This window comes from Trachurus japonicus, chromosome 11 (assembly GCF_045865225.1).
Source record: "Trachurus japonicus isolate A0001 chromosome 11, Traja_1.0".
Classification (NCBI taxonomy): Eukaryota; Metazoa; Chordata; class Actinopteri; order Carangiformes; family Carangidae; genus Trachurus; species Trachurus japonicus.
In genome coordinates, this window is record NC_140917.1 from 23,104,764 (window position 1) to 23,129,139 (window position 24,376).

The 24,376-nt window shown below is 42.5% G+C and overlaps 2 protein-coding genes across 2 annotated transcripts; both read left to right on the forward strand.

Moving 5' to 3' along the window:
- The first annotated feature begins 64 nt into the window (after positions 1-64).
- sh3bp5a (SH3-domain binding protein 5a (BTK-associated)) lies at positions 65-14,337 on the forward strand. Its single transcript, XM_085791922.1, has 9 exons — positions 65-388; positions 838-900; positions 3,194-3,322; positions 8,158-8,322; positions 8,477-8,607; positions 8,892-8,934; positions 9,062-9,278; positions 9,412-9,795; positions 13,038-14,337. The coding sequence occupies exons 1-9, from the start codon at positions 305-307 to the stop codon at positions 13,208-13,210; spliced, it is 1,389 nt and encodes a 462-aa protein (XP_085648048.1). The 5' UTR covers positions 65-304; the 3' UTR covers positions 13,211-14,337.
- Positions 14,338-16,881: 2,544 nt separating this feature from the next.
- Positions 16,882-24,064, forward strand: LOC146978876 (digestive cysteine proteinase 1). Its single transcript, XM_085791923.1, has 11 exons — positions 16,882-16,989; positions 17,606-17,665; positions 17,763-17,855; positions 18,589-18,761; positions 18,869-19,127; positions 19,213-19,408; positions 19,558-19,751; positions 19,848-19,939; positions 21,866-22,027; positions 23,485-23,674; positions 23,768-24,064. The coding sequence occupies exons 1-11, from the start codon at positions 16,944-16,946 to the stop codon at positions 23,953-23,955; spliced, it is 1,653 nt and encodes a 550-aa protein (XP_085648049.1). The 5' UTR covers positions 16,882-16,943; the 3' UTR covers positions 23,956-24,064.
- The last annotated feature ends 312 nt before the right edge of the window (positions 24,065-24,376 follow it).

The window sequence follows — 24,376 nt, forward strand, 5'->3', positions numbered from 1 at the left end:
AGATACTTTCACGCTGTCTCCTCCACAGCTCTTGTAGTGTCGATACCAGAGGTTGTGATCCTCCACAGTCAGAGTCAGACCTCCCTGCGGTCGGACGCGCTCCTGCTGACAGCGGACTCCTCTGCTTCTCAAAACCCACTGACGCATTTAAACCGCCTTAAGAATGAAATGCGCCCTGCGTAAAGGTTAAAGAGGGCGGACCACCGCTGGACACCCTCCGCTGTCCGGCACCCCGGGGTCGCGCTTTGTTTCCAGAGGAGACCCTCCTTTTTCTTTTGCCACAAATCTACAGAAACCCTGAAAAATGGATCCTTTGCGAAGTGGAAACAACTGTGACGAGGACTCACAGTGTGCTGAGGAGGAGGAAGAAGTGGACCCAAGAATTCAGGTGAGATTTATTTTTATTCATGAGTCCAGATGTGGCCACCGGTGAAAGTGACATTGAAATGGAAAAAAACAAAACAAAAAACGTGAACCCCAATGTGAGAGACCAGCGAATTTAGAGGGAAGACAGTGCTTGAAAACACATTTAACCTCAAATATTGCACAATGGTATTATTATTGTTCCATGCCAAGTAATAGTGTCATTAGAAAGAATTAGATGATAATTACATGATAGACTGTGGCTTCTGTTCATGCAATAAAATGTGAAGTGGTCACAAATTGATTTAAGAGAATTTGTCCCTTAAACATTTTTTCCAACACACACTGGAGGCTGCATGCTCAGTAATTTGGTAAACTGAAGTCACACAGTTTAGCCTCCAGATATGCAATCTGTTTTAAGCACTCTCTCTCCCTCTCTCTTTCCATGTTGCACACCATGTTGTCTGTAAACAGGGCGAACTAGAGAAGTTGAACCAGTCCACAGATGACATTAACCGCTGGGAGAGTGAACTGGAGGTAAGTCAAAACACTGCTGCTGTCATCATCATTACTGCCTTCTCCCTTCTGGGGTAAACACTTGCAGCCATGGCTGAGCTGTTCCACACAAACACCCACCTCGAGGAGCCATTAAACTCCCACTTTCACGCTTAAAATCCTGCATATGACTGTGAAAAGTGTGAAATCCAGACAGTTCTTGGAGATACAGTAATTCATCTTGTTTCCAACACGTCGCAGGAATTTGCCTAGCAACGAGGTCAGTGCTTTGAGAGCTTTGAATGGAATGTCTTACAAAGATGGAAATTTTTCTAAAAGCAGTAGCTGCTTCTGAGGGAAAAAGTGAAAAGACTGCCGCCCCACCTAAATAGCACTGTACTTTATGAACTCTTGGTGCTGAAAGTAGCGTGTGAGCTGAATGTTAAATATAATATTTGAATGGCACATTCGGAACAGTCTATATCAAGTGCTCTCCTTGACTACCTCAGTCCTGAAAACAAACAAAACACTACTAACGAGGAAAAAACAAAAAAGCGCAGCAGGAGGAGGGACGATAGGTACATGTTTTTTTCCCACTGCTTGCTTGAATGTAAATGTGTGCCAGTGGGGTTACTGTTCACCAAAAGTCAAAACATTCCAGAAACAGGCCACAGTTTTTCTTTTCCTCAAAGTAGGCCTCCTCTGTTTCTCATTAGACCTACAGTCCCATCCAAACTCCACAGACCAGAGCCAGTATGGATATAATAACAGACAGAGGCAGTAAGAGAGAGAGGACTGAGTGACTGTGTGTTGGAGCTTGTTATATATTCTTATTTCATGTTTTTAAGCAAATACCCGGAAACAAATTATAGGACCGTCCTTGTTATTTCTACATATTTGCGCGAAGGAACTACCTGCTGTTTGTTGAAAATCCACATTTTCTGTTTCTGTTCTGCATTATTTCTTATATGAATATATGTCAGTAGAGTCAGCGTATACTATAAATACATACACAGACAGAGAAGAAGCTGCTTCATCAAGAGGCTGAGATGAAAGTCAGGAGCTGAAGAATGTTAACGTGCCGCTGGCAGGCTGCAGGCTGTTTCCCTGCACAGTCTGGAGTTGATTAAGGGGCGATGTAGGCTACAGTAGATTCAGAGGATTCAGGAAAAAAATCTGAGGTTAAATCCACATTCAGATATGAGGTTCTTCACTCTGCCAGCATGATGTTAAACCTCTTATGTGCCCTGGCAGAGATGAAAGATTGTGTATATTAGAGACAGTGGTAAACACAGCAAGTCTAAGATGTGTCACTATTAACTATGAGCAATAGCTTAGAGGCATCATTTACCTCTTTAGACTACGTGCTACGTCACTATCTCAGTACAGGAACAGGAAGTCAGGAAACGCAGTGATGTCACAGGAAGTGTACTTCCTGTAGGGGACTCTCCCTTTCCCCCCACCGTTCAACCTCTGTTTTATTCCTCTGTCCATTTAATGAACAGGATGCAGGTGCTGCAGCACTTAAAAACCCATACTCTGCAAATTATAACACATACTGTATATAGGCCAACAGATACAACAATAAACACACACACACATCACTGTATGTTTACATGTGTGAGTGTGTAGGCTACATAAAAACAGATGGCCGGCCTCAGTCCTCTGCTATCATTCAGAAGATAACAGAACTCATGTATGAACAACACAGATAAACTGCCACTCTGGGCTTTACGCCAAAATGTGCACACACTTATGCACACACACACACAAAAACACACACAGATGTTGCCAATTATACTATAGCTCACATATATCGATGATTTCACCACTAAAGAATATAAGGTTTGCACAGAGTGTAATAAGACCCACTAAAGGAGAATTCCACAGCTCTGTACTGTATGTACTTGTACGTGGGAAACATTTTAGTGATGACTTGAATTAGAAGAGCCGTGATGAAACCACTTTGGGGGCAGAGGGCCAAATAGATCAGGAGCAGCAGGGCAGTGCAGCAGACCCACGTCTCTATGGCCATGCTAGCAGCTAGTGCTGCTAAGGACACTCTCACCTCCACAGTGCCACCATGCAGTTATGTAGCAGATGTGATGTTTATGCATTTCATTTTGGGGGAAATAAGGAATGTCTGAACCAAATTTCACAATAATCCATGAGCAGTTGTTGAGATCTTTTGGACCAAAGTGGTGACGGGCCAACATTGCCATTCACAGAACAATGCAACTAGACAAGTTTATTTATCCAGAGTGTTTCCAACTTTGTTGTGAGGAGTTCATGGCCTCATCATATCGTTGTGTGTGCTGTGCTGTGCTGTGTGTAGGACTGCCGTCAGAGGTTTCGTGCGGTGCTGGTGGAAGCGACGGTGAAGCTGGACGAGCAGGTGAAGAGGATCGGCCGAGCCGTGGATGACTCCAAGCCGTACTGGGAGGCCCGCAAAGTAGCAAGACAGGTACACACACACACACACACATGTCATGCACACACACATATTCACAGAAGGGACCTGATTGACTCTGAGGTCGGCAGACAGAGAGTGAGGGCAGGTTTACTGAGGATTAGAGATGAGAAGTTTAAAGAGCTCAGTTTATATCTACTTAAAGGAAGCTCAGTCACGTGTGGTGTCTATTTTTAAACACACTCACACCTCTGTATCCTCAAGCTAATGTCACACACACAACACACACACACACATACACACGCCAGCTCATTGTGGAGAAGAGGAATTATCCGAGTTGCACTGAAAATGCTGTACGTGCCATATTTTTCATAATCTTGCTTCCTCTGCTGCTTCACTGAGATGTCTGTGGCTTCATGCTTAGCTGCTGCACTGTTGCAAGTTAATGCAAAGTAGGGCAACTTCACTAGTGGTTATAGCTTGTCCCCTCTGCGCTGGGACACGTCCTTTACTGTCTTAACTTCTCCAGCCCGTTGACGTTTCGATTCCAATTGGATGGCACCAGACATTCAGAAAACCAGCGCCCCCCTGTCCGAGCCAATGAGGAAGGAGCTTATGAGTCATTTATCAGAAGCCTGACATTTGTGTGTCAGAGCTGAGCTGTCCAACTGAAATAGATTGTGTATTTGTGTGTGTGTGTGTGTGTGTGTGTGTCCTTGCTATATGATACACTAGGCTACTGTACCTGCCAGTGGCGCCTGCTTCTGATGGAAACACGTGGCTGGAAGGAGATTACTGGGGGGTTTTGAATTTTGATGGTACCTGCTTTCACGTGAAAGGATCAGAACTCCTCCTTACTTGTGTGTGTGTGTGTGTGTGTGTGTGTGTGTGTGTGTGTGTGTGTGTGTGTGTGTGTGTGTGTGTGTGTGTGTGTGTGTGGTTATGTGTGTGTACACTGTGATCAGAGCAAAGCCGATCAAGCCCTCGGGTTAAACAACAACATTGTCTGGCCATGATTTATGGATGAATATTTAATATTTGATACATGACCCATTTTAAAGGGATTCAAATGCTTCCCCTCGTTGACCCTGTCAGATCATACAAATATACACACACACACACACCCCTCCCCCCTCCTCACACTCACACACACACACTCACGTTATTGCACCTACCCCCATCTATAAGCCATCCTCATGCCCCTCAACCCCCCCCTGTGTTTTCCCCCTTACATTCCATCAGGCTGGGGGGTGGGTGTATAGGAATTTGCCTGTACTGTCCTATCCTTTGTCCTTTTTACCCAGCATTCTCTTCTGCACCACTGCCTGCCTGTCTGTCTGTCTGTCTGTCTGTCTGGCCGTCTGTCCCCTGTATCCCCTCCGTGACCCCCACCCTGTCTGCTCCAGCTACCTCTGTTTACCTCTTCACCCTCTACCTCTCACTCCCCCCACCCCCTCTCCCAAAAAAAAAACAAAAAAAAACTGAAAATGGGGCGAGTTTTTAGAGACAGTGGTGTCAGACAGGGTGACAGTGTCTGGCATATGAATTAGAAATGAGTTCACACACACACACACACACACAGATGTCAAAAACACCCTCTAGTGAGATGTCATAGACAGTCAGTCATGGTGGGTATCATGAGGTGATGCTGCAATTTCAGGCTTAAACCATTGTATTGTTTGCCTCAGATAATGTGGTCTCCATGACATCAAGCTAATAAACTGGTGACAGAGCCCATCATTTGTATGCTGTCACATGCTCAACAGGCTTTTGTTTCATAAAGATAGTGACAAATGTCGTGCTCCATCTATTGATGTGAGTTACTCACCAGTGTGTCAAATGATGTGTCACCTTTGGAAATACAAAAAAAGAAAAACCCCACGGTGACTGTGTTTTGTCAGTTGAGGTAATAACAACAGTCTGGGTTGCCACTGGAGGTTTTTTGGATACACACTAACCCTGAGAGGAAATGTGCGCACAGGAAACCCTGTGGAGGACGGCACAGCATCAACGGATGTAGCGTTGGTTCCTTCTCTGTTCCTCGCTCATGGTCGCTCCTTGTCATCAGATATCCATCACCTTCCTTCTGTTTTCCCTGCAACCCCCTCCCCTCCCTTCTCTGAGCCTGGGAAATGGGTCATAACAAGGGACAAAGAGTAGGGGGACTCATCTTTGCCAGTTTGTCAAACTAACAGATTACACTCAAAGAGCAACCATTATCTTTCCCCCATCCTTTCCCTCTATCTCCTCAACTCTTGAAGGAGCCTCGACAACCATTGATAGCATAATCTAATCACTGCAACATGCAGATTTCAAGCTAATGACGGCGCAGAAGATAGCACTGTTTGTGTTTGCTACCTTTGTGAGACGATGCAGACCCCTGCTTGCTTGCGTCACTGTTGGACCCCTTATCGTAAACGTGTCTGTCAGTGGCAAGAGGTCGTGTTACAGGGGTTAATGTAACAGGGAGTCAGTGAGGTCTGTGAGAAAAATGTGCAACAGCTGAGAGAACCACACTGACCTTTTGGCAGAGTGTTGTAGTCTCACCAGACGATCGGGTTGAATTAGCTGCTTTTACATATTCGTAGCAATTTTTCCACCAGGTAAAACCAGATACACACACTCTATCGCTCCTAAGAAATGTGCCTTAAAGGGATAGTTCAATATTTTGGCAAATTGGCCCATTGCCATAATCCCTATAGTCATAGCAGTAGGTTTGTTACCTTTATTTGTCGGTGCAAGCTATTTTCAGAACGGCGGAGCAGAGCCGCAAGCTGCTCAGAGCTACTCTACGGAGGCTCATAGGATTTCTTGGTTTCCCTCATCAAACTCATCAAATACACAATCCAACAACTCCAAAACGCTCTGGTGGACAAGTTGTGACCTGCACATTCACCACGCTATGAGATAATAACAGAACGTTACTCGACAGGAACGCGCATCAGCGGTTTTGCATGAATTTACCACGAAAACAACTCTGTCTCGTAACGTTCCATTTAATGGCTACATAGTTGACTGTTGAATGTCCCCAATATCTGCAACTTTGAATTGCAATTGTTGAAGGCTGACGTGAACAGCTTTTCCTGTTGGCTGCTCTTAACTACACTTGAACAATTAGACATGGGCACACCATGAAGTATTTGTACTAACATCTGTCTACAACAGACAGGGAGCAGGTGTAAGCCCTCATAGTCTGGGTAAAGTGTTTTATTTACCAGATTCTTAACATTTCAGTTGGCTACCATGCACAGACAGTAAATACAGTGTATTAATAAGTCTAATTTTCAGTGTGTCCAATATGAAAATACCAGTCAAGAAGAAGTACATACTAGGTAGTGTATATGTTGACAGAAGAGTAGCCAGGTCAGTTGAGGTTTCTCATAAAGTTGGCGGCTACATTTACTGTTGGTATTCTAATTATAGACATAATAAATCTAGTGACTCCTTGAAATGAAGTGTAACTGATGATCAATTCATAGTTTTCTCTCTGGTAAGTTAGTGATGTTATAAAACGCACCAACAAAAACATCCATTGGAATTTCAAACTGCTAAAATTCAAACAGAAATGAATTGGTTTAGTTTGGAGTTATAAATGGCCATTGAGCTGCAACAATAATCTTTTCAAATTGCTCAGGAACAGAAACACACAAAGTGTGTTTCCACTGGAGCGCTACAGTATACAGTCAAAACACAGACACAATACAAGTTACAATACAAGTTAAACAGGGCAACTGGCACCGACACACTACTCATTACAGCTTCTTTCAGAAAGAGGGCATAGGAAAGTTTCTAACCACAGAGTGGGAGTGTCTGTTGAGAATGAAATTATACACTATGTCATATTACTTGGGGCAGAAGTGTTTGTGCTTCATTTACTTGAAATGAAACCTGCAAGATGGGTACAAGGTCAGTCACAAGTTGTGTTTTTTTTTTATTTCCTGCTTTTAATGATATCATTTGCACAGAAAGCTAATGTGAATGTTATGAATGAAAGACACATCCCTGTTGTGTCCTGTACATCCTCACTATTGTTTATTTCCAAATCCTGATGAAGTCGACAGCTCAGTTTGATCTTTTTCCAAGATAAAGGTTTTCATTAGATTGACATATGAATTATACAGTTTTCCAGATTTTCATGATTATATTTATCTTATTAAAGAGAAAATAAACATACATACTGTGACTGTTCAATCTTGGTATTTATCCAGTAAACTGACCTTTTAATCATTCCCATCAGCAGGGAGAGAGTGGGTCTAAAAATGTCCAGCGTGATGTGAATAATTCTCCTCATTGGCCATCACTGTGGGCAGGAAGTGTCCACGGACAATGTTGCAGATTTTCTTAGTGACAAAGCTTGTGTTTGTCTATTGTATCAAGGCATGGATGTGTGTGTGTGTGTGTGTGTGTGTGTGTGTGTGTGTGTGTGTGTGTGTGCGCGCTTGCGCATGTGTGTGGTTGGGTGTATATGCGTGCAAAGCAAAATTTTTGTGTCCCTCCATGGCTGTCACAAGAAATCAGTCTTGGTGCACCAGGAAATATAAGTCAGAAATCACAAGCACATGCACTTGAAGCAGCACATCAACGACTGCTGCATTCATACCACGTAAGACTGAGAACTGGACTGACTGGCATGTCAAAAATCACAAACAAAAAATCTATTTTACAGGTTTCAAGCTGTGACAATACAATGATTTAAGCTTTCCATCAGCTTTTTCACACTTGTCACCTTTCATGACATCAGAGCTGTGTGAAACCTCAGTCACGAAACCACAAGCTTCACAGCAGCAATGTTTTCCACCTGAAGGGCGGATTTAAATGTATCCTCAAGAATGAGCGGCCTTGCTTTCACATTTGATGTGATTATAACTTCCCCTCTCTTTGAACTTTAGGCCCAGGTGGAAGCCCAGAAGGCCACTCAGGAGTTCCAGCGGGCGGTGGAAATCCTGCGGGCAGCCAAGGAAACCATCGCCCTCGCTGAGGAGAGGCTGCTGGAGGAGGACAGCCGTCAGTTTGACTCGGCCTGGCAGGAAATGCTTAACCATGCCACACAGAGGGTAGGCACATGTTGCAAGACGTGCAGCGCTAAAATGTTGCTGCAAGTAATTTGTTCCTGAGGTTGAGGTTTAGACTGCAACTGATGCCGCAAGTGCAATTAGTCAGCATGATTAATATACGTGAATATAAACTGTCTTTCTTGGATCATCTCAGGTGATGGAGGCAGAGCAGGCGAGAACGCGCAGTGAAGCTGAACACAAGAAAACAGCAGCCAACTACAACTCCTGCATCAGCCACATGAGGCAGTTGGAGAAGAAACTCAAACGCTCTATCAACAAATCCAGGTCTGTGCTTTTGTTTCTTTTGTGATTAGGGTGGATGTGAGCTTTCCCCTGCTCTGGCCTCTCTGGAAATGAGTGTGTTGAGAGAGAGAGAGAGTGAGAGAGGGAAAGAGGGGCTTCATTTCTGTCATCTGATGCAATCCAGATGTTTTGTGTGTTGGTTGTGCAATGTTGGGGTGTACTCCCTATGTCAGAGCCAAGGAATGTGACTGCTCATAGAGGAGTATTATTCCTCCTGCAGTTTCTTCTCCCTCTTTCTTAGTGTTTCTTCTTTTTCTCCCCTACAGACCATATTTTGAACTGAAAGCCAAGTACTACTTACAGCTCGAGGTATGCATTAAAAGTCATTACTCAAGCATAGTTGCATAACACCTTTTTTTTTTTGCCAAAAGCTGTAACTGTATAATTCATAATCTACTCACAGTTTTACTAAAAAGTTGTGTTTCATTTCTCACAGCAACTAAAGAGACGTGTGGATGAGCATCAGGCCAAACTTGTGGTTGCTAAGGCCGAATACCGCGCAGCGCTACGCAACCTAGAGAGCATCTCCGAGGAGATACACGCCCAGCGACGCTCCCTCGCTATGGGAACCAGGGAGCAGGGTGTTGGTGCGGAGGGAGATGGAGCCAACGACGACATCGCCAACTTCAAGATGGAGTCGGACGGTCTGTCAAGTGAGTGTAACCGAAGCTCGTCGCCATCTTCATTCATCATCCACATTATGGGTTTGTTCGTTTAGTTCAGTCGGTGCGTCTGTTGCGTCTGCATGTTGTAATGTTCATATCTGTGTGCGTGTGTGTGTTTCAGTGGTGTCAGTGTCAATCGACGAAGAGGGCGGTCACAGTAGCACCTCAGAGGAGGAGACCGACACTCACTCCACCTCCTCAGCCCAACCCGTGCCCTCCTCACCGTCCTCCTCCTCCTCCTCCCATCCTTCCACCTCTGCCTCCACCCCCCTCGACATGCCCTGCCCCTACCCGTCCTCTTCCCTCTACACCCCTTACTCCTACATGTCCAGCTCTCCCTCGTCCTCCGTCCTCTCCGCCTCCTGTCCCGGAGGCCTGGAGTTACTGAGCCCCTGCAGCTCTAATGACCCAGACTCGGTGTGTGGTTCTGGGCATGCCTCACCTCTCCTGGGCCCTCGCAGCCAGTGCAGTGGAGCTTCCTCTCCAGACTGCGACCAGGAGAGAGGTGTGTGTTCATCACATCAGCGTGTACATCTGTGTTGACTTCCGATGTGATGCTTCATCCAATATATGGGAAATGTCTTGTATCCTTGTAGTGGAGCATGATAGAAACAATAACACTTTGGGAAATATGTCTGTTCACTCTTCTAGGAATCAAAACATCATTGGCTTATCTTAGCTTAGCATAAAACTCGCCTGGTTCTGTCAGCAGCTCAGAAATCTGCCTACCAGACCCTTTAAAGCTCAGTAATGAACATGTTACAGTATCTCCTTTGTTTATCTATACACAGACCTGTTCAAACGTCATTTAGCAACAACACTATGAAGTGTCACATGCTGTTGCTTGTTACTAGGTGCAGGGCTGTTGCTAGGAATTCTGGGTCCCCTGAAAGAATACTAAAGTGGGCACCTGCCCCCTGACTTTTCCACTTTTTTTACGTATGTATTATCATTTTTAATTTAGCCTACTTTGTTTTGATGCTAATGCAGCATTACTATGAGTATTAGTCAGGGTCTTATGCAGAATAATTCAGTCATACAAAGATTAGACTTATGGGTTTTTTTGTGGGCCCCACTGGGCACTGGGCCCCTAGAATTATCATCACCTTTCTCCCCTATACAACGGCCCTGACTAGGTATGATGATGGGCAAGCTTAGGCTTTGTTTTGGTCTCTGCACAAAGATGGAGGCAGTTGAAACCTACAAAAGGTCATTTTTATATTTCTGTTTTTGCATTAAACAAACTCCATACACCAGGCTAGTTGTTTCCATCTGGGTTGCTAACTGACGCTAAGCTAACTGAATTTAGTCTCCATCTCTTGTACAGTATAGGACACAGAGTGAACAACAGAATTACCCAAAATGTTGAACCCTCCCTTTACATAATGTGAATCTTCTAAATGTTCATATTTACACTGTAGCCTACTTTCATTGTCAGTGTTAACAGTACTCCATCTAAGTCAAATAGTTCATGAGTCTTGGTTACATTTGATATCAGACACTATAACTCAGAGCTATTATGACTAGCATGACCTATTTTATACTTTACTAATTTAGTAAGCCACGACTCACTAATTTTAACCCATAAGAACCCAGACCCATTTATCCTTGAAGGAAAATTAAGTGGGGTGAAACACAGACCAAGTGGAATGCATGGAACACATTTTTGAAGTTTTTTTTTAAATAGCGCCACCTATTGTCAGAGATCTGGAATGTTGCATATATGTCACATCGGGCGTTTTTGGTATCTTAAATTTTCACTTGAAAATAAATGGGCTTAACATTTTCTTTTGCTCTGTAACACAAATTTGACCTTTTATTTGCATTTCCATAACATATATCAAAATTACAAATTTGCTGGTTACTATTAACACCTTTTTAAGACAAGTTTCACAACAAAAAAGGGCAAACACTATAGAAATGCGAATATTGCCTCATATTGAAGGCTTTAACCAGTTACTGAAGCCTTAAAAGCTGTGCAACCACAATTTTCTTTCCAACTACAAATACCTTGGCATCTGGATGGACAGTTGTCTTAATTTTAAGCACCATATCACCACCCTCATTGCTAAACTAAGAACAATACTTGGCTTTCTATACAGAAATAAGCACCGTTTTCCTACTCACCACAGGAAAAAAATTGGAGACACTATTTTTTCTCTGTTTTAGACTATGGAGATGACATCTATGGAAGAGCTGCTAGTTCCACTTTGATTCCCCTGGATGCTGTTTACCACTCAGCCTTACATTTCATTTCCAATGATTCATATAATACTCATCACGGCACTCTTTATCAAAATGTCGGATGGTCATTTCTGACAGTAAGGGGAAAACAGCATTGGTTTTAATCCATTTTTAAAGCCCTGTCACAGTTATTGTCTCCTTATTTATCATCTCTGTTAACTATGAAATCACAAAACATTGGTACCCACTCACAGAACTGATAGTTGGGTCATATTCCATTCGTCAGAACTGAGCTGGGTAAACGTCCTTCTCTCACAATGCACCACATGGGACCCTCTCTCCCATCAGTACAGCAGTCCAGAACCCTTGTGTCAAACCTGGTTCATGACTGTTTGACTGAGTTAACTTTTCTTATTTGTTTCCTAATATTTTCTTATGTAAACTCTCATTCTTCTTTGCTGTATTTGTTGTTCTGTATACAACATCTATTGCACGTCTGATGGTCGTCAGTACATCCTGAACACTGTATCCTATTTTGTTACAGAAAATACAGAAAAAAAGCATAATTACATTAATATGGGACCAGCATGGGATACTAAAATCTTGTTCATTTACTGAGAAGAGTGTCTCTGCTAAATCTGTGGTTCAATTTCCGGACTGATATATCATTTTATTAAATATTGATTGAATTTGACATTATTTTTATGTTAACATTTTTAAATTATGTTTTAAATTGAACAACATAGAGTATATTAATTCAAAATACCTGAATCACCTAATTTAATTGAGCAGTTCTTTCCCATTTTCCTCATTGTGACATAGGCGTCACATGGTATTTTTCCTGACTTTTTTAAGGCTAAGGCCCGATGTGACGTATATGTCACAGCAATATTTTCTTAAGTTGTTTTATATGAGTTTCTTCAAAAAATGAGGTCAGAACAGGTTAAATACAACAAGGGACATGTTATAAAAGGATTTGCATTGTGAAATGGGTGGTGGCTTATTTTATTGACAGAAAGCAAGCTTTTTAAAAGTAGCGGCCTCTGTGAAATGTGCCAACTCTGCTGGCCACCATCTTGGAAATGTTGTCATGGATAGAGAGATTCACAGAGAGTCATGTGACTGCACCAGGATGTTGAGTAGATGTCACTTAGGGACTTTATGAATTAAAAGTTCAACATAAATATGTGTAAGGGGCTTTCCAGGACACTTGAAGGCAGTGTGACACCCGTGTCACCGTGGGTCCTTATGGGTTTCCTTGCAGTAAATTTCTTTATAGGTTCAAGGTCAGTTATAGCTTTACCTAGTTACACCTTATGGCTCATATGTTTTTATGAAGTCTTGATCACCATCAGGAAAATTTCACATACAATTATTATTATTATTATTATTAAATCCTCCATAATTAAATCCTTTGAAATATGTTAGGCTAACCTGACTATTTGTTAGAAAAAAATATTTATCTGTTTTATATGCAGTTTTGTTTGAGTCTGCCTATGCACAGTGAATCTGTGCCCCAAGTCTACATGTGTTAACTGACCCCTGTCTGTGTGTGTGTTGCAGGTGACAGAGCAGAGGGAGCAGAGGCCACGCTGGAGGCTGGTCTGAATAAGCTAACCTTGACTGTTGCACACAAACAAGGGGACTCTGGGGATGAGCAAGACCCCCATTATATTAACCCTGAAATCTCCTCTCCCAGCTCAGCCACTACCATTCTGTTACTCAACAGTGTCTAATGAACGTCCGTCGTAGCTAAAACACTCACCGTGCCCAGCTTCAAGTTGGTTCGAACTGGACTCACTGAAAGAAGAGTTGAAACAGAGCAGGACGAAGTGCCGACTGTAATCAATGAGAGGAAGCTGCACTCTCACTGCTCCAACCAAGCTGCCATTATGTCCATACATTCATCAGATGGTGTCACATTAAAGGTGCTATATGTAATGTATCTGAACATCAGTATATCATTGGTAAACAAATTGTAAAACCATGTGGATGTATCGTATACAAATAAGAGCGGGGACAGGGTGAATGGTGGTCTCTATTTCACACTATAGTGCAGGGGTTCTTCAGTAGACTACATTTCCCATGCATCCCAATCTTTCATGTTGCAAAACTGCCATTAGCTCTGTTTCTGCTCATAGACAAACACCTTCTTTTTGTGCCATGAAGACATTTTCCTCTTGTGATGTACAACAGTGCAGCAAATCTCCTGTCCATATACGGTAGAGGCTGCCAGTCCTCTCATTAATGGCGTAGCTTTATAGTGACATGTCAAAGTTCATGTGGTTAATAACTTTTCTTGATGTAAAAAAAAATGCTGCTCTCAGCACCACTAAGAAACCTTTTGTATTAATGTGAACTTTGTGAACTTTTTTCATCTTTGAATCTCTACATGTGGGACAAAATTGTACTGTCTCCTGTTGGATTATCTCTTTTTTCTGCCTTGATTTTTAAACTCCTCCTGTTACGCCTGTTATTTCGAGATGTACGACTTGGAGGCTATTTTGGAGGTGTTTTTGTCAAGGAAGGAACTGGAGTGTAAAGCAGTACTCTGAGCACTAAACATTGAAGACTTGAGATGGGACTGAACCTTTGGAAACAAAATGGTCTTCCATGGATATTTGTGTATGAGTGAGTGAATGAGTGCAAAATTAAAAAAACACCGTCTGAGGTGGTTTGTGTGTGTGGTTGACTGAAAACGTTTTGAGTGTCTGTTGTGTTTTTGATAAATGTTCAAACACTACCCTGTAGTACAGATATTCTATATTTATACTCCTGTATTCTTGTATATGAACAATGTTTTGTGGTTACTGTTGTCACTGTTTAACACAGAATAAGCAATAAAAATGTGCTTCATGTAAAAGTGACTGTGTCTGTTTTCCCTTGAGGTTCTTACAGTATGACCTGTTTCGCAATCAGCGATTTGTCCCTTTAAGCAGGAGAATGTGGTGTATGAGTCTTCAGGGTAAGATCATTTTCCATACTGTGTGAACTTATATTTGTGTTTGTCCAGGGTGTCGGGGGGAGCTCTTACGCAATGAGTGGGGTTAGAGGAACCTGAGGCCTTTGACCAAACACACACAGCTGTCTGGCATTGCCACTGACTCGCCTACTTTGTACTCGAAATAGCACTGAATTATTACACAGTAACAACTTGTTCGGCTGAATGTGAATTACGGCAGCAGAGGACACTGAACGCCTGAACCTGTAACAAGATTTAAACTACAAAGCACTACTGTGCCTCAGCTGTGGCTGGACACACGTTCACCCTCCGCCCCACACAATTAACCCACTGTAAACAGCACATCCTGATCCAGGGAAGGTTCAACAGTTATTTTGGGCATTTACTGAAAACATTTAAGCCTGTTGGACATTTTTTTATTTTAAACCATTATTTTTCCATTGGGAAGTTCAGTGTGGCATGAATGCCACAACCACAAAGTTACAGATTTGTGAATTGATTCCTTCCTTAAAAGCAGCTTTCATGTCATGTCATGTCATAATGTTTAGTGCTGTTCACCACACACATCCTTTCATGAAAACACAGCATTAGAAAATGACCTTTCCTGCTGACTGTTTCTTTTCCTCTGTCTCTCAGCTGTTATTGTGCTTCCACGCTGACTGTTTTTATGTCCTACTGCCTGCTCAACTGTTGCACTGTTATCTCATGACTTCAGTTAGACTCCCACCTGACAGAGTTCAGAGCAACACAGCTTCTTTTGCTCTCTAAATCCTGTCTTGCTGGTCTTCTCTTTCTTCTGCATGTCTGCACATGTTCCTAAAATGCTGCTTTTCAATTACGGTGTATCTTGTGATTTCAATATCTGTCAGGGTCCCTGTGTCAACTCACAAAACAGATTTTGTCCACATTTTGTCAAATACTGACACCTAGTGGCATGTTTAGGTTCTGTATTTTTGCATGAGTCTCAATTTATCCATTGATTGTTGATAATGTGTTTATCCATGCAGGGCAGCTACAGCCATTCCCAGCTGAGAGACGGTAATGGTGGACAGGTTGCCAGTCTGTCATGATTTTAGTTGATAGGAAACCACACATTAGTTATATAGTGACAAGATGATATATGTCCCCAATGCATTAAAGATCACATATGTGTGAATTTAATCTTTTTTAAATGGCCTAGATGTTTATCATCATTAATAGAATAAAACAAATGTTGTTGCTGCCCAGGATGCAGCAGGGGGTCAAAAGAGAGACACACACTGGGCAGTCAAGCCTGCTGCAAAAACAGAACTTTAGAATGGTGTATAGAAGGATTTGGTGCTGAATTAATCAGATAACCTGAGAAATCATTACATAGTTAGAAATCTGAGACCCCATTCATGTGTTGAAGGAGTTTCTATTCTGTCCTATAGCCCATAGAGGTATCTGAGAAACGACATGAACAACAGGGCTCATCATAACTCAAACTCTTTGCAGTAGGAAACAGGTGAAATACTCTCACGTCAGATACAGTTAATTTAATACTTGTGATGTGATGTTGCAAATAACTGATCAAGTGTGAGTTTACTGTGGCAGTGCATTTGAACTGTCCACTCAAACCATAAATCCCCAAATTAAAAACCATTACCTTAGCAGCATCAATGGAATATTTTCATGGTTCAGTCAGGTGATAATCTCCTCCAAGCTTAATTGAGTTGGTCTTCTCTTACTGACTTGTACACTGGTCTGGCCAAATGAACTCTTGACTCCATCTGTGACAACATTGGTTGAGAATGGCTTTACACCATTAACATGTTTTCATGCACTGAAGTAGCCTACAAATAGTGGCAAATATGGGTTAATGGCTGTCATATTGCAATCTCATATAGGCATATGTACATTTTCACAGCACATTCATCATCAACAAATGGTTTGCTCAGTTGCAATCTGTGAATCTTTGAGCTCAGTAGCTGTCATATTTCCATCCAGAAAACACACAGCGAGCAGATATCAGAAATCTTGTCTCAACAAGCACAAACTAGTAAAAATAGGCTGTGGACACTGCTAGTGCAAAGGGAAATTGAGAATTTGGTGAAGTGTTGGTTATTATTAAATTAAGTTATTATTATACTTTGGTTATAGCCTACTATTTACACTCTTACAACTCCTCCTACTTCAGACCAAGTCTGTTTTTGTTTACATGATTATCAAGTAGGCTATATGAGAAGTCTAACAGCTGTTTCCTGAGGTTTGACTGGACGTTAGATGAGTGATTGCAGTGGAAGCGGAGGTTTAGTCATATGACACAAATCACATGGTATCCTAACGAACGAAACCCACCTCTCGTATCTGATTGGCCCAAATCCTCAGCGCCAGGATTTGATTGGTTGAGAGAGGACGTCTCTATCTTGCGTCTGTTATTTAATAAGTGTTTTGGAGAGGCGCAGCCTGCGGAGTCATGGGGTTGTGTTAGAGTTTGGGCCGAGTGTCTTTCTTTTTCTTGTATTTCTTTACAAAGAGCAGAAGAAATGCGGTGCTGGTACATTGCTGCTGCTCTGTTTTGGGCTGCCATAGGTAAGGGACGATATTTCCTCTGTTTCTGTCTGAATTGAGCTAGCTACATGCTAGGAGAGGAGCTAGGTGTTGTGCCAGCTACCTTATCGTTCAAGTTGCTAACTTATACTTTATCTTACAATAGGCTGTGTAGCATCGGTGAAAACTATGTCAGTCTTGTTAAAATACAAATAAAGCGGGTCTCCCGGGTTCAGAAATGTGCTGGTTCGTGTAAATCACGTCAAACTTCTGCCAGAAATGTAAATTAAGACTGAATTTGCTCATCAGGATGACTATGTTCTGCCTAAATCAAATGATCCAAATCGAAACTATTACATCAATTCTTTAATTCGTCTTTCATTTAATATACCATGCAATATTTAATCGTCAAAAACCTCATGAAACCCGTCTCAGAGGACTTCCCTCTCTCTGCCATATGTGTATAACATTGGCTGAATTGCCGCATTTTTATTTTCCTTTCAAGTGTTAACGACAGACTGTCTTTCCAGTTACATTTCAGTGTAATAATCGGATTACTTTATGCCTGTGTGTACTCGTATGTAAATAAAAAGTGGAGGAGATCCACACCATGCCTGAGAAGAATACACCTGTCAGCATTCCTTGTGTTTGTTTCCAGCTACAGAGGGGAAGGCAGTCCCCTCCCCTCCAGATTTCGGGAGCAGCTACCATGTCAAAGGTAACCAATGCTTGCACCAGATGAGGATTACGTTATCAGGGCAACTTTATCTCGAACCGTAGCCTCGTTTCTTAACACTTTGACATTTCCATTGCAGGAGTGATCTCTCTTCCCTACGCTGAGATCAAGGAGCCATTTGAGGCCTGGTTCGACCTTGCATCAAAGTCCAGCAGAATAGACTACTACCATGGTGCGTCGCCTCTTGACCCCTGTTTTGCTTAAACCCGACTCTGTATTTTCCCTACTTGGTTGAATTACTGATGTGAAACTGAGAGCTGGTTGTGTCAGACCGAAAGGACCAGGGTGGATCATAAACACTCAGTGTATCAGCCAAGAAGTGAAAGAAACTGAATAAGCACTTTCACCAGGGAACCTGCTCTGTTGAGTCATGTTACATATTCATGTGACTAGTCTGAACTTTGATTTGCAGTCTAAACAAATGCTTATTTTTGACAACCTCATAGCCAATGACCTGACCAGTCTCCAACAGTGAATGGACAGTGAGGTCTGATTTAATGTTGAAATGTGTTTTGAATGCATGGTAGTACCACTGCTTCAGCTGTGTTTTCCTGTAAGAGGACTGTGTGTCAGCTCTCTGCCAGTGAGGTGTGGTGTTGTTTGGAGACAGCGACTGCGGGACTGCAGATGGAAATTAGCTTTAGAGCTAAATCTGGCATATTTACAAATTGTATGTTCATGAATATGCAGAGTCCTGTTACAAATAATTCATAATTATTATTATATTATAATTCAGGATGATAGTTATAGCCTCCAATAATGACGAATCACATCACCTTCTCATTGCCTTGTAGGGATTATTTCATGTTGCAGTGTCAGTCTGCAAAACAGGAAGTGGAAACCTCTGCATTAAAAGTGTCAATAATATTGCAGCTTTTAACTTCTCTCATTTTGTTAATCGACAGGCCAAGTGTCGACGTATCAGCTGGGGGCGGAGGAGCAGTGGGGTGTTGCCTATAAAATCACCCCTGAGACCACAGAGGTGGAGCAGAATGTGATGAAGTGCTTTCTGGCCAACGGGACGGTGAATGAAACGGTCACACCACAGGCGTCGCTGCCTGACGTGCAGGGCTTCCAGGTGTGTGTACAGTGTGCATGCATTATAGTGTTGTAGTCTTTGAACACAAAACCATAGAGATCATTTCCGTCTGTGTCTCTTGAGTCAATGTTGGTTCCCCTCCACAGTTCCTGAGGATGGAGTACTACGGAGGTTCGCTGTGTGAAGTCTGGCAGAACGTGACCACTGTTGGTTACAAGAAGAACACGTACACACTGTGGGTGACCCATTCAGAGAAAGGTGCAGATGTCAAAGAGCCCGCTACCCCCCTCCACTATGAGATGATGGGATACAACACACTGCTGGGGTCCCACTATGACAAATACTTAGTGGACTATAAGGAATTCAGCACTCACGTGGATCCCAAAGTCTTCTCCCTGCCCGATGGTTTGTTGCCTCCTGCTGTAGTTGCATACAGACCGGTTAAATCATAAAGGAAACTTATTTTTGTCCTTTCAATTTCATTTGACAGGCATGACCTGTGGAGGATTTCCTGGTCCAGGAGTGGAGCACCACATGTTGGCCAATCCAATGAAAGATCTGATTCACACCACAGCTGCAGGTCACTCACAGCGCATGTTCAGCCACTTCAAGGAGAAGTTCCAGCGTCAGTACAGCGACGAAAGGGAACATGAGAAGAGGGAGCATGCCTTTGTTCATAACCTCCGGTGAGAGGAATTTTAAAAAAAAAACTATGCCTTTAAAAAAAAAACTTTTTTTTTTAAAGGCATAGCCGCATTGAATCGAGTCCAACATGGATTTAGATTACATTTTAGTATATGATCTGGTATCTGTGTGTCTTGGTTTGTTACTGTAGGTATGTTCACTCCAAGAACAGAGCAGGACTGCCCTTCGCTCTGGCCCTGAACTCTCTGTCAGATCGCACCATGTCAGAGCTGACCACCATGAGGGGAAGGAAACGCGGAAAGACTCCAAACAGAGGGCTTCCCTTCCCCGCCAAGGTTTATGAAGGGGTGGAAGTACCTGATTCACTTGACTGGAGGCTTTACGGTACATACATACACACATAGGCATACACATGTATACAGTATATAATGCTTATGTGGTTGGCAGGATGTATTATTTACATTGGCTCTGTACTTGCAGGTGCTGTGACCCCAGTGAAGGACCAGGCCATATGTGGCTCCTGTTGGAGCTTTGCCACCACTGGAGCAGTAGAGGGCGCTCTTTTCCTAAAGGTAAAGAATAAAAAGGAGGAAGCTTGCACCACTTGCCACTGGACCCAGAAGGTTGTTTTCTGAGTGTCTGGGTTCCTCCTCTATGCTCTTTGAAGCCACAGATGCTCAGCACAGGGCTTTGTCTGTCCATGTGTTGATTAATATGCATTGCAGTTATTGGCATTGATGATGTAATGGTGGTGAATGAAACTAAAGTTGAGATAGGGTTAGTCCTCCCTTCTGTTGCTACATGACAGATGACTTATGTGCCAAGGAGGTCAGATTTGACACTGTATCATCAGATAAACACCTGCTGTAATGGAGCTTTTCCACACAGTGCTGTATAATCTATTACTGTGATGTCAGATGTGAATTATTAGTTTATTTGAAATGGCTCTCTGCATATTCATGAACATACAATTATTTGATGTAAATATGCCAGATTTAGCTAGAGAGCTAATTTCCATCCGTAGTCCCATGGTCCACAAACAAATAAAATTACATACAAAGACAAAACAAATGGTGCAGTGCATCACAGATGGTTGCATTCTCTCAGATAAGAGGGGGTTATCAGGAAATGCTAAATGTTAAGTTGAAAATTTACACTAATGCTGAATTAACTGCATGGCTGAGGCCATCATCTGAATTTTATATGTATATATATATATATATATATATATATATATATATATATATATATATATATATATATATATGTATATATATATATATATATATATATATATATATATATACATACATACATGTGTATATATGTATGAGATGAAATGCAGACAGACAAATTGCCAGTGAAAGAAAGGTGATGTTGTGTCTTCTACTCGGTCATCTTCTTGAGATCATTTTTCCTTCAGTTAAGGTGTCATTGTTTTGCCTCCACAACGCTTAAGAAAAACATGGCTGAGTGGAGCCATTGTGTGACTCTCACTCACATTAGACAGACTCCATCGTGTGTGAATACAGCTGAGTGAATGTCGGCTTTGGCCTGCCTCCATCCCGTGGACAGGCGAAGCTCAAAGGCATTCCTTCTCCAGCGTTACTAAGCAACTCGATCCCAAACATTGGACCTGTTTGTCGCGGGGTTTGATGGCACCCCATTGGAGTGACCAAATTCTTTGACTCCCTTAGACACACACACACACACACACACACACTGGGAGACTGTGTGATATAATGTTGTAAACAAAAGAACTTTAAAAAACATTTGGAAGATGGGTGGTTATTTAAAATATTTTTTGAGTTAAATGTCCTATTAGAGTTAGATTTCATTCTTTGGTTACATTTCTACTAATATTCAAAACATGAATGAAGAAAATTCTTAATCCTTTTGTTTTTCTTTTTTTTGTGCTGGACGCAAGTCAGTTATCAAATATAATGAGACCACAGAGGTGAGGCTTAGTGTATGAACCTTGCGTGTGTGCAAGTTCTCCACTTGTCTCCAAGTACAGTCTGATTTAGCTGTGTGGAGGTACCCAGCGGTTTGTCTCTGGCCTCTGCTGACACACAGCACGGCAGCCGGAAGTGACCTGTGTCCCCGTCCCCACGGACAGGTTCATAAACAGAGCCATTCCCCCAGGGGCCAATTGTAAATGTACCACTTCGTGATCTCACAGCGACTGCTTAGCAACCTGGAGGTAACCGTTGGTGTAATGATTAAATGGTACAAGCAGGATTCGCAGCCTTGTCTTGTTATTTACTCAGTGTGTCTTCTACGTGACCTTTAACCTGATTTTCTTCCTCAGCCCACGTCTTTTGCTGTGTGATCTGTGTTTTTATGTGTTTGTGTTTTGTGTTTTTATTTAAGTTTATTTTACAGGCTTTGAGCTGCTGAAACTCTTGTTGTCGTATGTCAGAGTTAAACTCATGCTGAGCAGGGACATGTTATTGGTGTTTGTAGTATGATCCCATGGCCTTCCTCTTGTCTTGCAGACGGGCTCCCTGCAGGTTCTGTCTCAGCAGATGCTGGTGGACTGTTCCTGGGGCTTCGGCAACAACGGCTGCGATGGAGGGGAGGAGTGGAGAGCGTACGAGTGGATCATGAAACACGGAGGCATTGCCACAACAGAAACCTACGGAGCCTATATGGGAATGGTGAGACTATTTCAAGATATGATGCCTGTACCTTATAACACGTGTAGTCATCACTAAAGGAGACTGAGTTTGAAATCAGTCCTGTTCAGTATTTTACTAAACATTTCAAAGATGGAAGGAAAAATGAAACTCATGTTGGTAGTACTACTTTTTGCTAAACCTGGGGATAACTGCCAAACTACAGACCGCTAGAATTCCTATAAAATGAGAGTCCAACGCACTGCATCTAATTATGTGTAGGAAAAACTGGCAACTTGAGACACTTGAGTACAATGAGCCTCTGTAACTGTGGCATTATGATCTTAATTCCACTTTTACCTTCAGATTCAAAGTCAGCCTAACATACAGACAGAAATAAGAGTATAGGTGTTGTCATTGTATTAAAAATGATGTGTGTGGCCCTAGCGTGCAGCTGAGTCAAGTCTGGTCAGTGACTCATGTATGAGGAGGGAGAGACAGTGTGATTTCTAAGAGAACAATGTTGTATGTTTTTTAAATGGATAGTTCAACATTTTGGCAAATTGGCCAATTGCCATAATCGCTATAGTCATAGCAGTAGGTTACCCTTAATTGTCGGTGCAAGCTAATTTTATGAACAGCGGAGCAGAGCTACGCTATACGGTTGGAGGCTCATGGAATTTCTTGGTTTCCCTCATCAAACTCATCAAATACACAATCCAACAAGTTGTGACCTGCACATTCACCACGCTAATAGAGATAATAAAGAAACATTACGAGACAGAGTTGTTTTCCAGGTAAATTCATGCAAAACCGGTTTTTCGGCAAACAGCCTTTGCATTTGCGTTTTGGAGTTGTTGGATTGTATATTTGACGAGTTTAATGAGGGAAACCAAGAAATCCCATTAGCCTCTGTAGCGTAGCTCTGAGCAGCTCGCGGCTCTGCTCCGCCGTTCTAAAAATAGCTTGCAACGACAAATAAAGGTAACGAACCTACTCCTAAACCTATGGCAATAGGCCGATTTGCCAAAATGTTGAACTATCCCTTTTGGGTTAGGGTTAAGGGAAGTGCAATAACTATCGGTACAGACAATTATCAGCCTGATATTGGCTGATAATCAATACAGATAATCATAGTAATTAGCCAACATTGCCTTGATTTCACTCATTTTCAGTCCTAAATTGATTTGAAATGTTGATTTTTGAAGAAAAGCATATAACATATAAACATGACTTTTTGTTTTTGTTGTGATTATTTGGTTAAGTCAGAGGCAGACCTATAATATTCTATTTATCTTTACTCACTACATCTTAGCCTTTATTACCTTCCGGTGTGTGTGTGTATACAAACTATTAAATACGTTATCGGCATTGGTTATGAGAAGCAGATTGTTATCGGTTATGTGTCATGTGAGTCACTTCAGCACAATGATGATGTTTGAATGTTCCTGGTTTCTGTGTACTGTATTTTAAAAGTTTTTGTTTCCCTGTCTGAGCAGAATGGGTTTTGCCACGTGAACTCAACCCAGCTCACTGCGCATATCAAGAGCTACACCAACGTCACCTCCGGAGACGCAAACGCCCTGAAGCTGGCTCTGTATAAAAACGGGCCTGTGGCCGTCAGCATCGACGCTTCCCATCGATCCTTTGTTTTCTACAGCCACGGCGTCTACTATGAACCTGCCTGTGGTGAGCACACCTCTCACTGATGCTCACAGTTCTTCCAGCCACCACTGTCTTCCCTCTTCCCACAGGCTCAGTGTGTCTGTTTTTGTTTTGCAGGTAATACCACTGATGATTTGGACCATGCTGTGCTGGCAGTGGGTTACGGGACCCTGGACGGGGAGCCATACTGGTTAGTGAAGAACTCGTGGTCCACCTACTGGGGCAATGACGGCTACATCCTCATGTCTATGAAGGATAACAACTGTGGAGTCGCCACTGATGCTACCTATGTAACACTGGTGTAGGTTTGCTTTGTTTCCCCTTTGTGAAAATTTAAATAGGCCCTTTTCCACTACACAGTACTCGACTTGGTTTAGGTCTTTTTTCTATTACAGTTGAGTTCTTCATAGCCCCTAGTACCAGGTACCAGCTACTAGGGGCTAGTGGAAAACCAAAAAACTGAGTAGAGCCATGGCGAGTCGAGCTAGTGGAATAGGGCCACTATGTGAGTGTGTGAGGATGAACGAAACCTAACGCCAGGAATACTGTACACTGGGAACGGCCGCGAAGCGATACGTAAGCGGGGCGGAGCGGAGTTTTTTAACTGCTACACCAGGCACTGACGCGACGCGTCGCGGCTTCACTGTTTGTTGTTGCAGCTGTCAGCTTCACCTTGTCAATCCTGCAGTAAATGAGTGCACTTTATGCATCTCAACACATTTTCAA

Bases quoted from the DNA above. Each gene is read 5' to 3' on its own strand.
- sh3bp5a (XM_085791922.1), top strand. From the start codon at position 305: ATGGATCCTTTGCGAAGTGGAAACAACTGTGACGAGGACTCACAGTGT. The intron at 901-3,193 runs GTAAGTCAAAAC...TGCTGTGTGTAG, and splicing joins GCTGGGAGAGTGAACTGGAG to GACTGCCGTCAGAGGTTTCG. The intron at 8,608-8,891 runs GTCTGTGCTTTT...TCTCCCCTACAG, and splicing joins CGCTCTATCAACAAATCCAG to ACCATATTTTGAACTGAAAG.
- LOC146978876 (XM_085791923.1), top strand. From the start codon at position 16,944: ATGCGGTGCTGGTACATTGCTGCTGCTCTGTTTTGGGCTGCCATAG. The intron at 17,666-17,762 runs GTAACCAATGCT...TTTCCATTGCAG, and splicing joins GAGCAGCTACCATGTCAAAG to GAGTGATCTCTCTTCCCTAC. The intron at 23,675-23,767 runs GTGAGCACACCT...TTTGTTTTGCAG, and splicing joins CTACTATGAACCTGCCTGTG to GTAATACCACTGATGATTTG.